Source organism: Urocitellus parryii, unplaced genomic scaffold (assembly GCF_045843805.1).
Source record: "Urocitellus parryii isolate mUroPar1 unplaced genomic scaffold, mUroPar1.hap1 Scaffold_90, whole genome shotgun sequence".
In the NCBI taxonomy this organism is placed as follows: Eukaryota; Metazoa; Chordata; class Mammalia; order Rodentia; family Sciuridae; genus Urocitellus; species Urocitellus parryii.
This window is the reverse complement of record NW_027554223.1, coordinates 916,989-933,470: the sequence shown is the minus strand read 5'-3', so window position 1 is coordinate 933,470 and position 16,482 is coordinate 916,989. Positions and strand designations below refer to the sequence as shown.

General features: G+C 36.7%; 1 protein-coding gene across 1 annotated transcript in view; it reads right to left on the bottom strand.

The window, feature by feature from the left end:
* The window catches only part of LOC144253073 (DNA polymerase alpha catalytic subunit-like), a 64,498-nt gene that overhangs the window by 32,754 nt on the left and 15,262 nt on the right, over positions 1 to 16,482 (bottom strand). Inside the window, 8 exon segments of the mRNA XM_077795001.1 lie at positions 3,728 to 3,903; positions 4,442 to 4,643; positions 4,900 to 4,987; positions 5,419 to 5,511; positions 6,339 to 6,401; positions 6,869 to 6,984; positions 12,985 to 13,065; positions 14,095 to 14,191. Coding sequence (XP_077651127.1) covers positions 3,728 to 3,903; positions 4,442 to 4,643; positions 4,900 to 4,987; positions 5,419 to 5,511; positions 6,339 to 6,401; positions 6,869 to 6,984; positions 12,985 to 13,065; positions 14,095 to 14,191 — 916 coding nt within the window.

The following is a 16,482-nucleotide window of genomic DNA, read 5'->3' as shown; positions in this document are numbered from 1 at the left end:
ATGGCAAAGTGGACTGACAATGAGAAGGCCCGACTTCTGCCACTGAAGAGTCAACTACTTTTTTTCCCCAAAGCTTGTTTCCTGCTAAGTGAATAACTAGACTAGATAATCTCTGAAGCTTTTTTCAGCACTTGTATGACAAAAAAAATATTAACTGAGCTGGCCATCATGACATGTGCCTGTAGCCCCAGCTACTCAGGCAGCTGAGACAGGAAAACTGCTTGAGTCCAACTGGAGCATCACTTGAGCCCGTAAGTCTGAGTCCAACAGGGGCAACATAGTGAGATTCCCCCATCAAAGAAAGATAATTGTGAAATGTTTCCCTGGGCCAGAGGTACAACTCAGTGGTAGAGTACATGCCCTGGTTCAATTCTTAGCACCACCAAAAAATTTTTCCCCACTATTGATTTTAAAAGCCTATCCATGGCCGGGCGTGGTGGTGCACGCCTATAATCCCAGAGGTTTGAGAGGCTAAGGCAAGAGGATCACGAGTTCAAAGCCAGCCTCAGCAAAAAAGCAGGGTGCAAGAAACTCAGTGAGACCCTGTCTATAATAAAATATCAAACAGGGGTGGGGATGTGGCTCAGTGGTCAAGTGCCCCCCAGTTCAATCCCCAGTACAAAAAAAAAACCTATCTATGACACTGGCCTGATATTAGAAATTAATTACTTTGAAAATTTAGTTGTGCCTCCATGTTTCAATCTTAGTCTCCAATATCCCTTACTACAAACCATCACTAATTAAGAAAAATGTCTGTGATGATATATATTTGTTTGGTATCTGACCCATCCAGTATAGTAGCTACTTTTCACATGTGGCCATTAAGCACTTAAAAGGTGGCTACTGGTTGAGAAACTGAATTTTAAATTTTACTTCCTTTTAAACAGTATAAATTAAAAGAACTACAAATGGCCATTATATTGGACATTATGGTACCTTAGTAGATCCCTGCCCTGTGAAACAATGGTATTTACTAATAAGAGTATAAACCAAAAAACAAACGATAAAAATAACAAACTCTCTTTCACAAAGAGTTTAGTTGTGGATGGACACAATATCTTATTTTTATGTGGTGCTGAGGATCAAACTCGGTGCCCCATACATAATAGGCCAACACTTTTCCACTGAGCTAAAACCCCAACCCAGAACTGTTGTTTAAGGTTCTGATCCTTGGCAACCAATGCTGGCAATGATGCTTTATAGGCACTTACTTGGGAGGGGGTCACCATCCACTTTTGTTTTACTCATTCTTATTTCACACTGCTACAAGAATTTAGGAAGCAAACTAAATAATGGCAGCAAATTCAACTCTGGTGCTCTGTAACTCTCCATGTGCATCCACCAGACTGTCAATCACTGTGTAGTTTATTTCAGAGACCATTTACTGAATGCCTACTATGGACCTGGCATTATACTTAATACTGGAAATGAAAGATTTCTAGCAGCTTAAAGGCTTTGAGATAGAGAAAAAAACTGATTCAGATCATTTCAAAATCAGATGACAAAACTACAATGAGAAAGGGTATGATGGGGTCATAGGACTCTAAGGTCCATCTAGAGGTTTAGGAAAACTTTCAGGAAATGACAACTGAGCTGAATCTTGAAGAATGTGTCAGATAAGGGCATCCCAGTCAGACAAATACTATGAGTAAAGGGACACACTGCAGCAATTTCTAGGGCAAAAATTCATAGACAGCAGGCATCAGAAACCTTGCTAAGGAGCTTGGACTCTGTGTTATAAGCAATAGCTACTGAGGATTTTTTTTAAATGAGGAAATGATATAGTCAATGTTTCTCTTCTGATCAATCACTCTGGCAGTAATGTGGAAGACAACAGTTTAGAGATCAATTAGGAGGCTGGTACAATGAATTCAGTAGGCAAGAAGGGTTCAGGGCACCAGTTATGAGGAGATAGATTATCTACTTTAGAAGAAGTAAACTAACAAGTGAGGAAAAGGAGGGAATCAAGGATGGCTTCCAGGTTTCTGGTTTTGATGGAACCATTAACCAATGGGTTAATAATTAATCAAATCTATAAGGTCCCTTTTACCATGCAAGGAAACATCACAAGCTCCAAATGTTAGTACATAGACATCTTTAGGGAGAGGGGTCATTATGCTACCTATTACACCTCTCAGTTCCATGAAGTTGAGAAGTTCTCTCAGAGGTCTTAGAAAACAGGAAGAAGGTTAAAAAACAAAAAAAACAGGACTTAAAAAAAATCCCAGAATTAACAGGCAGCTACTCAAATTCAGAGATGAGAAACAAATGAGATATGTCAAAATTATTTTGCCTCCTATCTTTTAGGCAAAGGGTAAAGATTAAAAACAGAGAATCTCCACTATTTCTGTTTAATGAAAAAACATTCATTTGGAGGTGATTTTTAAATTTTAAAAAAAGTTATCCTGAAGAACTGAAATAATACATATTCAATTTGGTTAAAGAGAAACAGGCCCAGAAGCACCACCAGAAACATATTTGTTCAATTTGAGGAGGGTCTTTCCTAACAGTTACTGTTGTTAAAAATGGAATGACCCTCCTCTGTCATCTTAAGGGCATTCTTGGCTCCTGTAAGATGATTTTTTTTTCCTCTACAAAGAGGGAGTTAGTAAGGCTCCCCCTCATCAGAAGGTCAGGCCTATGAATTCTAAAAGAGAATAAACTTTTTGTTTCATTTGTTGTGTGGCCCTCTTCTTCAATTTATCCCTAGCATTTTGTGAATCAAGAATTCACAATACTAGTTCATTAGGATGACCTGGGAATCAGTCTTGATTTCTCCTTTCCATCAATGCTCAGATTCAATCCATCAACAAGTTTGTATCAAAATACTTGTTAAATGCCTTCATTTCTCTCCTTCCCAGCCTCCAGGGTCCAAGTAACTAGTACCTCTGCCCTGGAATGACTGATCTCCAGGGCTTCTATAATTTCCTACCACCCCACTCTAGCTCACCCTTCTACAGCTATATATACAAGCATGCACACACAGAATAACATGTCTGTTATTCTCTTCACAGACAAGAGAATTCCTGTTTAAAGGCAAAGTCAATTATGGGACCATCCATCATTATATGGCCTTTTACCTTTATCTCCAACTTCACTGCATACCAATCTTATCACTTGATAACTATGCTACTATCACACAGGCCACCTTCTTCGTGTCAGTCCTTCCCACTTACTGGATTCTTAAGCTGAAATGTCCTTTCCTCGACTCTGTATGTGCCTCACATCTTAGCCCAGGGATCATCTCTTAAGACAGGCCTTCACTGAGCATCCTACAACTAACTCCCTTTTACATCAGTTTCTTTTATTTATATCCAATTTCTCCCCACCCACTCCCACCCCATTAAAATATAAGCAACATTATAGCATAGGGAATTTGTGCAGTTTGTTCACCCCCTCTCAGTGCCTTAAACATAACATGTGTCCAATTTGCTAAATAAAGAGACAAATTAATGACTGATTCCATTTGCAGAATAATCCTGCAACTTCAGATACATCGATGGCAAAGTACAAGCACATTCAAAAATCACAAATAACTGATTTTTGGAATAAGCATTTTAAGGACTATTCACACCACACAGTGGCTCACGCACTTTACAATGAACAAGTCCTGCTCTCCTATAACACACTTACATGAGGGCAGAGCCTGTGCCAATGTTCATCACTAAATATTCAAGGGAAAACTTGCTACTCCATCAAGACATATGGTTACTTTATCTTTGATTACCTGGTTGGTTATACTGATCTTCATAAGCATCCAACCAATAAAACTGGAACACTTGTTCTTCATCTGTCCCTTTTACCAATGGGAGTTGACTGGAATCCACTTGAATTTCTCGTGCTGAGAAACTATCATCTTCCTGATCAATGCCCCAACAAGAGTCATCTGGGAGAAAACTTCCCCTGCAGAAATCAAATTTTCCAACCTTTTCAAAATCTAACAGAGTAGGGCTGGTGCTACTGCTCAGTGGCAGAGCACTTGCCTAACGTGTGAGGCACTGGGTTCAATCCTTAACACTGCATAAAGACCTAAACAAATAAAGGCATGCTGTCCATCTATAACTATGAAAACTTTTTTTTTTTTTTTAAATCTTGGCTGGGACTGTAGCTCAGTGGTAGAGCACTTGCCTAGCACATGTGAGGCACTGGGTTCAATCCTCAGCACCACATAAAAATAAATAAATAAAATAAAGGTATTGTGTCCATCTACAATGAAAAAAAAATTTTTTTTTAAATCTAACAGAGGGGCTGGGGATGTGGCTTAAGCGGTAGCGTGCTCGCCTGGCATGCGTGCGGCCTGGGTTCGATCCTCAGCACCACATACAAAGATGTTATGTCCACCAAAAACTAAAAAATAAATATTAAAAAAATTCAAAAAAAATCTAACAGATTGATTAGAGTGCTATCTGCCAGGAAAAAAAATACCAGAAAATGCTCTTACAAGCAAGACGTGGTCTCTTTCCTAGGATCCGCCTTATGTTTCATCCTCTCTGCTGGCTCACTCTCTTGGTCCCAAGTCTTGGCAGCCACAGGCTTCATATCCACCTCCTCAGCTTCCATGGGCTCATCAAAGTCACCATCTTCAAACTCCATTTCCCCTGACTCATACTCATCATCCGGACACTCTGGCTGCACCAGCTCTCCTATAGACATCAGCATATATTCCTGTCACATGCTAGTACCTGGGGCACAATGGTTTACCCAACACTGAAACATCAGCACATCCCTTTTCCTACACTTGTATTTCTCTTTAGTCTCCAAATTGGATGTTTTTAACTTTTAGTGCTACAAATCCAAATCTTTCACACTTAGACTTGCCATCACAATACCTCCACTTCTTCTACTGCTGTAAAAACAACTGCTCAACACCCTTGCACTTCTGCCTGACATCAGACTTACCAGCAAATTCAGCTCGTTTAAGAGGAGCAGGAGTTAATGAAAGCTCCTTCCTGGCGACAGGGGAAGCAGTTTTTCCTGAAGGAATTGCCTGTAAACATTTTTAAATGTTTAGTCACTTAGACTTGCATACTAAAAATAAGTAACTGTCCTACCCTGACCAAAGATAATGACAGTTCCCATTTATAAAAAGATTTTATGTATTATTAATGTAATAGCTTCAATTATTTTACTGTTACCTAGATTTACAGAAAAAAATACTTGTTTCCAGGAGGAAAATTATTGCATTTAGCACAGTTGTGATACCTATAATAAACACATATTAGTTACTACAAAATTTACTATGAAAAAAGCAGGCACATGCTATTTTTGAAATACACAAAACTATATATTGAATGGCAGTCCTAATTTAAAAAAAAATCAAAAATAAATTCAAAGGCATTTCCTTCACATAGAAAAGCAAAAATACATAAATTTAAAACAATATCATAAATCCAGACAGGGTATCTCTATACACTTTACCTTGGGGGTGTACACAGCAAAAGGATTCAGAGAAGCTCCAGTAGATCTTTTCTTCTTAGGTATTATTATAGGTGGAAGAGTTATTTGAGGTTTCTAAAAGGAAGGGTAAGACAGATATTCACTGCCATGCTTGGTTTACCACATAACAGATAAAGTGCATTTCGCTCACTGAAACCCAATAAGCATTTTTCCTTCCCTGCCCCCCCCCCGCAGGATCTATGTTCATACACTGTGGTTACTATAGCAACAATACTACAGAAATCACTAGAAAACCTAAATAGATACTGAATCCACCCCTCACCAATTCTTTTCTTTTTAAAATTTAACACAGTCTTTCACTTATCCTTCCAGAATATTACATTTAAAAACAATCAAGATACATATGACTGCATAGTGTTGATGCTAGATTATTTTGATCTATGGCCATTTAGAAAGAAATACACTTCTAAATAAGCACTTAGAATTTATGAGAAATGCCCAAATTTCAAATTCACAATGTAGGTGAGCCTATTTGAGTTCTATCAGGAATAGGACACTAACTCTTTCTTCACTCCCACTCAGAATTAAAGACTGACAGGCTTCAATCTATTTAGGGAACATATGCTATAGAAACTGAACACAAGCAGTGAGCATTCACAGAACTGATTCCTGGGTGTATTCTTACTACTTCCAACATACACCCACACAGCCCCATCTACATAATCGCATAGCTGTAACAGCTAGAAACTACTCACCTAAAATGGTGAGAAGAAACTAACTGGAAGATTTTATTTTTCTTTTTATTTTTGTGGGATATTTCTTTTGGTGGTACTGTCCTTGCATTTTTTAAATTCTAGCAAAAGTCTATTCCATACAACTTCTGAATTATTTCTAGAACCAATGTTCCCTGCACATTTTATAACTCCCAAAGAATCACTTACCTCAGTGTTCAGATCTTGTAGAATGTCACCTAGCAGTTCATCCTTAGGCAAATCTACAGCTTTCTAGAGATTATAAAGGAAGGCAAAATGAGAAAGCCCTGCACATTAAATTTTCACCCAGACCACACACATCACTATGAAAGGAAGAACCTAACCAATCAGTCCTTACATCTTCATTTCATTCACTCTAAGTGCTCAAATCTATTCAGATTTTAACTACCACCTGTGTATACGTAAATTCTAAATTTATAGCTCCCATCCTCTATTTTAATTCTCATTACATGATATTCCTTCTAGTCACTGAAATTAAACACACTTTCAATTCAGTTTTCCTGTTCAATCTTTCTTTTCTATGTCCCAAATTCTAATCATTGAGGTGCTTAAATCATTTGAAAACTAAAGTCAACTTAGTGAGTGAAGCTAGGAAAATGTTATTTAAATATGTATTAAGTTTCTAATATCTGTATAATCATATTCTAAATTCATTTCACAAAGGAAAAGACAAAATATACAGAAACCATGAAACTCACATCTGTGGTTTTCTTTCCAGCACTGGCAATGAACATTGACTTGATATTGTTCGGTTTTGTCACTGCAAGTTTCTTTACATTCTTCTTGTCTCTGTTGCGTGCTTTAGCATCCTTTCCTATTGGAACATATATTATTTAGAAACACAAAAGGTCCCAGTTCAAATTGGAAAACAAAAAGCCTAGTAGTCACTTGTTCTCCATATATGGGAATTTGGGAAGAAAATATTAAAACTTCAAAATACAAATATATAAGATTTTACACAAGGTACATAAAGAAGAAACTTTAAAATAAGCTAAATTCAAAAACTCAGGCTAAACGTTATTACAAAAACTGATAAAACACAAGTTAAATATCAGGATGAGTTAAGTGTGACTATTTAATTGCTAATGTTAGTGTTAATAAAAAGTCTTTTTTTTAAGTGAGACAGGAGGGCTGGGGTTGTAGCTCAATGGTAGAGCACTTGCCTGGCACGTGTGAGGCACTGGGTTCAATTCTCAGCATCACATAAAAATAAATAAAAGTATTGTGTAAAAAAAAAGTGATATAGGAAAGATAAAGCCAAGCTGGAATCAAGATATTATCCTAGTAACCTTCATGAGATCATATCTTTGATTTTATATGTAATTTGACAGAACAACTTAACTGTAAAGAAATGGAATTACCAGTTATGATACTGTAGCATCCTGAATTCCATTTTTATGAGAACAGCAACTAGACACATGCAACTATGTCACATTAACACTAAACAGCACAGAGGCATTTGCTCATTAAAAGAAAACTTTTGCCATTTAATCTCTTCTGACCATGTGTAAATCAACTTTCCTAATACTGTTGATTTTAATCTCACTTTCTGATTCATCCCCAAATAGTCTCAATCTCAAAAAAACTAAATGAATAATTAAAATAGTGTGGTAGTGGCATATACATAGAGAGACCAGATGAGTAAAAAATACAATCTAGAAAAAAGACCCCATCACATATGGAAATTTAGCATATAATAAAGGTGACAACTTACATCACTTGGGGAAAAATAGATTTATAAATAAATAGTGTCGGCTAGCCATTTGTAAGATCCATATAAACATCAAAAGGAAATTTTAAAAATAAAACTATGCAAGTACTTTAGAAAAGCAAATTCCTTTGTAACCTGGGTATAGTAAAAATCTAACACTAATTCAAAATCCACTTTCAAGGAAAAAACAGATTGATAAATTCAATTACACCAGAAAAGGAATTTAAAGAAAAACCTGGAGAAAATATTTACAATATGTATCACAGATAAAGTATCCATTACCCTGACAAACATTTCCCTGATATAAAGACCTAAAACAACCAATTGAAACTCAAAAGGAATGTGAGCAATAAATACAAAGTTTTATGAGAAGATCCACAACTTTATGTATAAAAGAAATGCAAATGAACACCACACTGAGATGCCATTTCTCGCATATCAGACTCACAAAAATTCAGCTTAACAACATACTATCAGCAGGGCTTTGGGGAAATACACACTCAGACACTGTTCATAGGAGGGTACAAAAGAAAAACTCCTAGAAGAACTTGAGAACTTGGCAATATCTTGTCAACGCCTAATAAAAATTTTGTGAGCATTTACTCTCTGAGCCAACAATTCCACTTCTAGGAATTTTCCAAGGAAAACATAATATGCACAAGAGTTACTGGATGTGTGGCACTATTTGTAATAATAAATTATTGAAAATAAATGTCTACCCAAAATAATTATTTTAATAAATGATAGCATATCAATATAATGGAGTACTATGCAGCCATAAAGACATAAATAAGAAAAATCTGTTAAGTACTAATATGAAGTGATTTTCAGAATATCTTAAATGAAAAAAGCAAACTACAAAACTATCTATAGATGATATCTTTTGTCTAAGAAAGAAAATAGAAATACGTACACACAATTCCATTCCTAGGTATATATCCAAAAGAAATGAAAACAGGTATTCAAACAAAAGCTTCAACATACATGTTCATAGCAGCATTAAAAAAGGTAGATAACTCAGTGCCCATCAACTGATGAATGGGTAAACAAAATGGGCAACACATATCCAGATAATATTATTCAGCCACAAAAAAGAATAAAGCACTAATACATGCTATAGCATGGAAGGAACTTTAAAACATTATGCTAAGTGAAAGATGCCAGACAAAAAAGGTTACATATTGTATGATCCCAGTTATATAAAACATCCACAACAGGCAAAACCATAGAAACAGAAAGCAGATTAATGGTTGCCAGGTGCTGAGGAAAGGAAGACTAGAGAGTGACTGCTTAATGAGTATGGGGTTTCCATCTGGGGCAATGAAAATATTCTGAAATTAGATAATGGTGATGGCTGCAAACACTGCAAATGTACTAAATGTCATGGTAAATTCTGTGATATGTATTCTACCATAATAAAAACAGGCATTTTTCACATGTCAAGGCTATGAAAAGGTTTACAGGACATTTGTAAAATATGTGAGACCAGAGAATTGCATTAAGGAACTTGTATCTTTATTGAGACCAACTGGAGCAGTTTGAAGACAGAATATACTTAATGGTTAAAATGTTTAGTATGCAAGGGGGCTGGGGATATGGGGATATAGGTCAGTTGGTAGAGTGCTTGCCTTGCATGCACAAGGCCCTGGGTTCAATCCCCAGCAACCGCCCCCACACACACAGTTTAGTATGCAGAAATCCACAATTAGTGTTTGTTTTATTGTACTTTTCCAGTTATTTTTCTTCATTTGGACTTGACCAATATTTTTCTCTATTTGAAAACAGCATGCCAGGGACTGGATTCACACCATAAGGAGCTGACTTTATACTCAAAACTACAATTTCTTGTAAATTTTTAAAATGGATTTCAGAATTCTGTTTACCTTCATAATATCTTGTGACCTTACGTGGGCTCTTAGTGAGGTTCACTGAAACAATGGGGATTTGTGGGTGAATGGCAGTGGCAAAGCATGAAATAAAAATTTCTAAGACTAGCTGTCTTCCAGAATATCAACTCATTCTTTTTACTAATGTATTGCCAAAACAGATAACAATATGAAAAGAAACAGTGGTGGCTCATTTATTCAACAAATACTGCATACTTCTTTCATGTCTGCTGCTGTGATCAGCCCTGGAGTGAGTGGGACATGGGTCCTTTCTTTGAGAAGCTCCTTAACCAGTCCAACATCCTAATTTGCAGCTGACCAAAACTAAAATCTACATAGGTGTTCGGGACTATGTCAAGTTGATATAATTAACAATATAGCCATAACACAGGTCTCCTTGATTCTGGGACATAATACAGTAAATGGGTTCATTCTATCTTCCAGGATGCATATAAACTACAAATACACAATTCGCAACAATTCTACAAAAGGGTCCCAGTGTATAGAGTTTCTACACTACAGTTTGGCAGAAATTAGTCCATTCATACTCTAATGGATGGATGAATGAATAAATAACATCCCCTCTGAGGGAAAACCAAACATATGTTTTTTTTTTTTTTTAATAACTGTGAATAAAGGAAAGATAAACAAGAAATTAATTAAAATGGTTATTTATAGAGATGGGTAGAAATAAGTCAGAAGGCATAGGAATAAGAGCAAGACTTTTCTGCATATATCTCTTGATATCATTTTGATTTTGACATTATATAGTTATTTTATAATATTGTAAAAAGTTAAAGACTTTTAAAAATTTGAATACAAAAACAAATGAACCTATAAACTCTCACAATAAATCTTTAGAGGGATATATGCCAAGAACAAGTAAAATTGCAAAGAAATCATAAACTTTACTTAGAAAGGTTGTTAATAGAGGGCTGGGGTTGTGGCTCAGAGGTAGAGTGCTTGCCTAGCATGCATAAGGCACTGGGTTCGATCCTCAAAATAAAATATATTGTGTCCATCTATAACTAAAAAAAATGTACCTTAAAATAAACAGAAAGGTTGTTGGTTTAGTAATTCTAAATCAACTGTGTATATTTCAGAAAACAAGGATTTTCATTGAAAGTGTAAAAATATGAATTGAGAAGATGAATTCAGTAGTATTGGACTGGGATAAAATTTATCAGTATGAATTCAAAACATACATAATTTCCTAGTTCTGTTCACCAAAAGGGCCTAGAAGCTAGAAACCATCATACCCCAAGAGCAATAAACACATCCTTCTCCCAGATCTGAATAATACTCCCCATGAAAGGAACCAGATAGTGGCTAGAAACAGTTGATTCCAAGTCTGGTACAGGAGGAGTACAAGGTAAACTTTGAACATCTTCTCAGCCCTGATAGCTAGGAAATGCTCAGACTGATTGGATCACATCAAAAGGATGCAGGCACCAACTAAAAGGGGTTTCACTCCTACCAGCTAAATCTGGGATAATTTGAACACCGAAAGGAGAAATGGTAGCACTGAATTATAACAGTAAATTTTCTAGAAACCCATGAGTTTGAATTGATAATTTTAAAAAGGAAAGAAGCTGAGTGCAGTGGCATGCACCTGTAGACCCAGCCGCTAAGGAGGCTTAAGCACGAAGATCACCTGACCCTAGAAGTTCAAGGCCAGCCTGGGCAATGTAGCAAGACTCTATCTCAAAAATAATAGAAAAAATTTAAAAGGAGAGAATCATCAACAGATGCTGAAAGCACTGGGTGAAAATTCATGGGAAAATGGGATATACACATGGTCTCAAATTATCACCACTTATTTGCATTAATCATAAAGGGGGAAAGGTAGCTTTAGAAGGAATCTGACATATCATCTTAACCAGGAGATCAAATTTATTATCAACACTAAGGGAATGGTATGCTCTTTACAGAGGGCATGAATTCAGGGCCTTGTGTATGCGAAGCAAGCCCAGGGTCAATTTCCAATACTGCAAAAAAAAAAAAAAAAAAAAAAAAAAAAGCTGCAAAGACCTTACTCAGCAAACTGGACACATATTACTATAGACAATGATAAATGATAATGTTACTGTGGTTAAGCAGATGAGAGCCTTTATTCTTAGAAAGGGACTTCTGAAGTTCAAAAATTACACCAACAATTAGTCTGTGTCAGTGGTTGGAAAAGGGAGAGGAAACAAATGTTGCAAAACATTAATGTGCAAATGAGAGTCCACTCCCTCTGTAAGAGCATGATAGCAGAGACGTAAGGCTTTGTGGCCAAATAGGATTCTGTAACATGATTATGTATTCTTTATATTTATCGTTTTTTCAAAAAACACACTTTGGGAGCTGGGGATATAGTTCAGTTAGTAGAGTGTTTGCCTCCCATGCACAAGGCCCTGGGTTCAATCTCCAGCACCAAACACACACACGCACTTTGGAAACATAAAAACCTTTCCTTAGCTCAATGGCTGTATAAAAACCGATATGATTTGATGATATGGGGGGGGGGCTGTTAATGGAGAATGTTCTAAAATAACCTATGGTGATAGTTGCACAATTCTGTGATGAATTTTATACTTTAAATGAGTGAATTACACAGCATGTGAGTTATATCTCAATGAAGTGGTTTTTTTTTCCCAAAAAAATTAAGCCATAGTTTGCTGACCCCTTATCTATCACTTGGTGGTAGAAGACCAATTAACAAACTAAACCAAAAAAAAAAAAACCAAGGAGTATTTCCCATTCTCATTTTACAGAACTAAATCTGGCTTGTTTACCTGAAAAAAAATGCCAAGATTGTACAGTTAAGAAAATTTAACACATTCATTCATATCATTTTAAATTTCAATTAAACAAAGCAAGCTGATTACACTAGTTCTAAACTTTATTATTGTACTGTACAATTACTGAAGAGCTAAAATTCTGAGTTCATCATTTCAGTAGGAATTAAAACACATCACTTACTATGGCAGTCCTCAATATCAACAACTCTAAATTGACCATAGGACTAAAAATTTCATGCTTTCTGGTACTGTTTTTGTTTCTTACATTTAATTTTCTACACAACTGTGATTCTCTCACTGTCAGAACATATACTCTATCTAAAAATAATTGTGTAGGTTCTTCTCCCTCAAAAGGAGACTGTTTCAGAATACCAAGTCATCTTAAAAGTTTAGACAATTCTTCAAATCTCAAAATGACATTCTCTTGTAGGTACCTTTCTCACTGGTATCAAGAGCATTATCTTCAAGATCATCATCAAAAATCTCTCGGCCATCTTCCACATAACCAATACCATCTGCAGGAACAAAATTTAATATTGGGATCAAATTTTCACAAGTCACCAACAATATTTTAGCCTTGGCAAAAAGAATACTTTTGTACCCACTCAGATGTTCTCCTAGTCTGTTCCATTTATAAGTGCAGCAGAATCCTATTCAAACAGGTCTCAGACAATGCAGGTCATCCACACAGCAGATGTGGCATCAAAACCAAATATATACTATACCTAGCTAGGTGAAACAGGGAAATGATCTGGTCCCACAGGATCAAAAACTTAGCTACAAAAGCTTGCTTCACAGGTATTTTACTCTACCAGAAGAATTTTTTAAAAACCCTAGTCTACATGGGAAAATTAGAACATAGCTGAGCTCTATTACAGAAATAGAAACATAATCACAGACACAGTCTATATCTCCTTCCTGTGGTCAGCAATCACATAAGCAGGAAGCTTTATACAAGGGATAGAAGAACAGTAGAAAAGAACCAGCTTTTACAGTACTTTCCATTGCTCATATTACCTCTCATACCTAAAACTTCATGTGCTCCTTGCAGCAATCAGGGAGATAGTTTTCTTATCTCCATTTATAGAATAAAAACTTGTGGCTCAATGGCATTAAGTAACTTGGCCACAGTCACACAGTTGCAAAGGAGAAAAGAGAACCTCAACCTCTGTCCCTTAATTCAGATGCTGTGTTTTGGCCCCACAGAAACAATTCACTCCAATTCACCCTCCTCCCAATTCACCCTTTCCCACTTTGGTGTTGGGGGTTGAATGCAGGGTCTCATGCATCTTCACAATTCCCACAGAGTCGTTTCCTGGATGATTTTTACTATATCTTGAGGTATGTGCCTTGATTCTCCAAAATGTTGCCAAATCAACTTCTTATTGTTCTGCTTCCTCATCCTCAAATAACTAAAAATGATCCAAACCAAAGGTATGATTCTAACAATGCCTTCCCTCCACCCAGGCAAAGTAGAAACTCCACATGAAAACCTACAAAAAGCAACTAACACAGTGCCTGGCAGGTAATTTCCTCCTACATACCATCATCCACAATCCAGTCATCATCCTTCCGTGCCTGAACCAGCTTCGAATACTGATCTTCATCAACTTCTTCATAAACACTTGTGAAGTCCTCGATCTGCCATTATACAAGTTTGAGAAAAAGCTTCAAATGGAGTGAAAGTGTTAAACAATTCTTATGAAAAAAAAAAAAATTGTCAAATTGAAACTGGAATGGCAGCCTGATGGAGAAGCTGCAACCAAATCATGAGTTCTGACATTCAATATCACTACAGGGTTTTCCTTAAATAGACATCAATTAACTTAGTATTCCTTTTAGGTGGGTGTTAACATAAGATATTAAATGATTCCATTAGCATAATATACTTGTCACACCATCAATTACTCATCTACTTCATAAAAAAAAAACTGAATTATAGCCAATTCTTCATTAGCTGCTTTGGGGATTATTCACTTGTAATTTCTAGACTGGTTGCTCCTATACTTAGCAAACCTGTAAGGCATACCACCTCTTTCTCCACTACTGATGGATGTTCTACAAATAGACAACAATTTTAATGCCTGTTTGACTAAATAAAATACAAAAGGAAAATCTCCCTCATCCAGCCCCCTACAAAAATTTGGCAAAACAAGCATATTCTTCTATAAGCCAACAAGAAAAGGCTTTTGAGTGTTCGTTCTTTGCTTCACCACTGATCCTCCACCACTCTCAGGTTTTGAAACTGCACAGGGATTTATATGCTGAGCTGTTTGAAAGGCAATTCCAGAGAAAGTAGCCACACTAGCTGCCTGTCAAAGGGTCATAGTACCATGAGCTACTGGTACAACTAAAGCAGAATACCTCTGCACAAAATAACAGAAGTGCACCATTGCTGCCACTGCCCATGGTAATGGGCCACATACACCCCAAATGAGAATCTGGTGAGCTGGTTAGGAAGATTTCATAGATATCTCATGAAAAATATCCACCTTCTCTCAAGAGTTCTGCATTTTTCAAATAGGATATCAGGGGAGATGACTAAATCTACCTGAAGAGCTAAGACTCTAGGAAAAACCTGGGACACAGAGATTTGAGAGCTTGATGAACAGAGCTGACTGATTTCTGCCACACCTATAAAGCATATAATGATTACAGGACTAGGCTTTGTTTCACCTCTTTTTTAACTTACTCTCTAGGGATCACTGGCAGGTACTGATTTGGCCTTTTACCATTTGATAAAAAACGACCTACTCTACCAAACTTATTAACAAGCCAAATGTAAACTAGTCCAATTAATATTATCATATTAACCAATTTTATTTTTCAGGAGGGGAGGCTGGCATAATTATTATTGTTGGTTGAAGGCATACTGTTGTTTTTTATTTAAATAATTGATTTATATGCTATTTTGGGGGGGTACCGGGGATTGAACTCAGGGGCACTTGACCACTGAGCCATATCCCCAACCCTTTTTTATATTTTATTTAGAGACAGGGTCTCACTGGATTGATTTGCACCTTGCCATTGTTGAGGCTGGCTTTGAACTCGTGATCCTACTGCCTCAGCCTCCCAAGCCACTGGGATTATAGGCATGTGCCATCACGTCCAACTGATTTATATACTATTTTTGAGGGGATGGTACTGGGGATTGAACCCAGGGGCACTTTACCACTGAGCTACATCCCCAAACCCTTTTACTTTTTATATTGAGATAGAGTCTTGCTAAGTTTCTGAGGTTGGCCTTGAATTTGTGATCCTCCTACCTCAGCCTCCTGAGTCATTGAGACCATAGGCAGGTGCCACTGTGCCCAGTTGATTTATATAACATTAAGAAGATCCTAGAAAACTTTCTCTTTTTGATACTGAGGATTGAATTCACGGGTGCTTTACCATTGAGCTAAATCCCCAGTCCTTTTTGTTCTTCTTTGTAGTTGTAGATGGACAGCATGACTTTATTTTATTTTTGTATGCAGTGCTAAGGATCAAATCTAGTGCCTCACACATGCTAGGCAAGTGCTCTGCCACTGAGCCCCAGCCCCAGCCTTTTTATTTTTTGAGATAGTGTCTCACTAAGTTGCTTAGGCTGGCCTCAACCTTGTGATCCTCCTGCCTCAACCTCCCAAATTGCTGGGATTATAGGCATGCACCACTGCACCTGGCTAAGAAAACTATTTTTAAAAATCATTTTGGGGGCTGGGGTGTGGCTCAGAGGTATAGCACTCTCCTGGCATGTGTGGAGCACTGGGTTTGATCCTCAGCAGCACATAAAAATAAAATAAAGATATTGTGTCCACCTACAACTAAAAAATAAATATTTAAAAAAATCATTTTGAATAAAAAGTTCTTTTGACTCTTTATTTTTTCAATATTTTTTAGTTGCAGTGGACACAATACATTTGTTTTATTTATTATTTATTTATTTTATATGT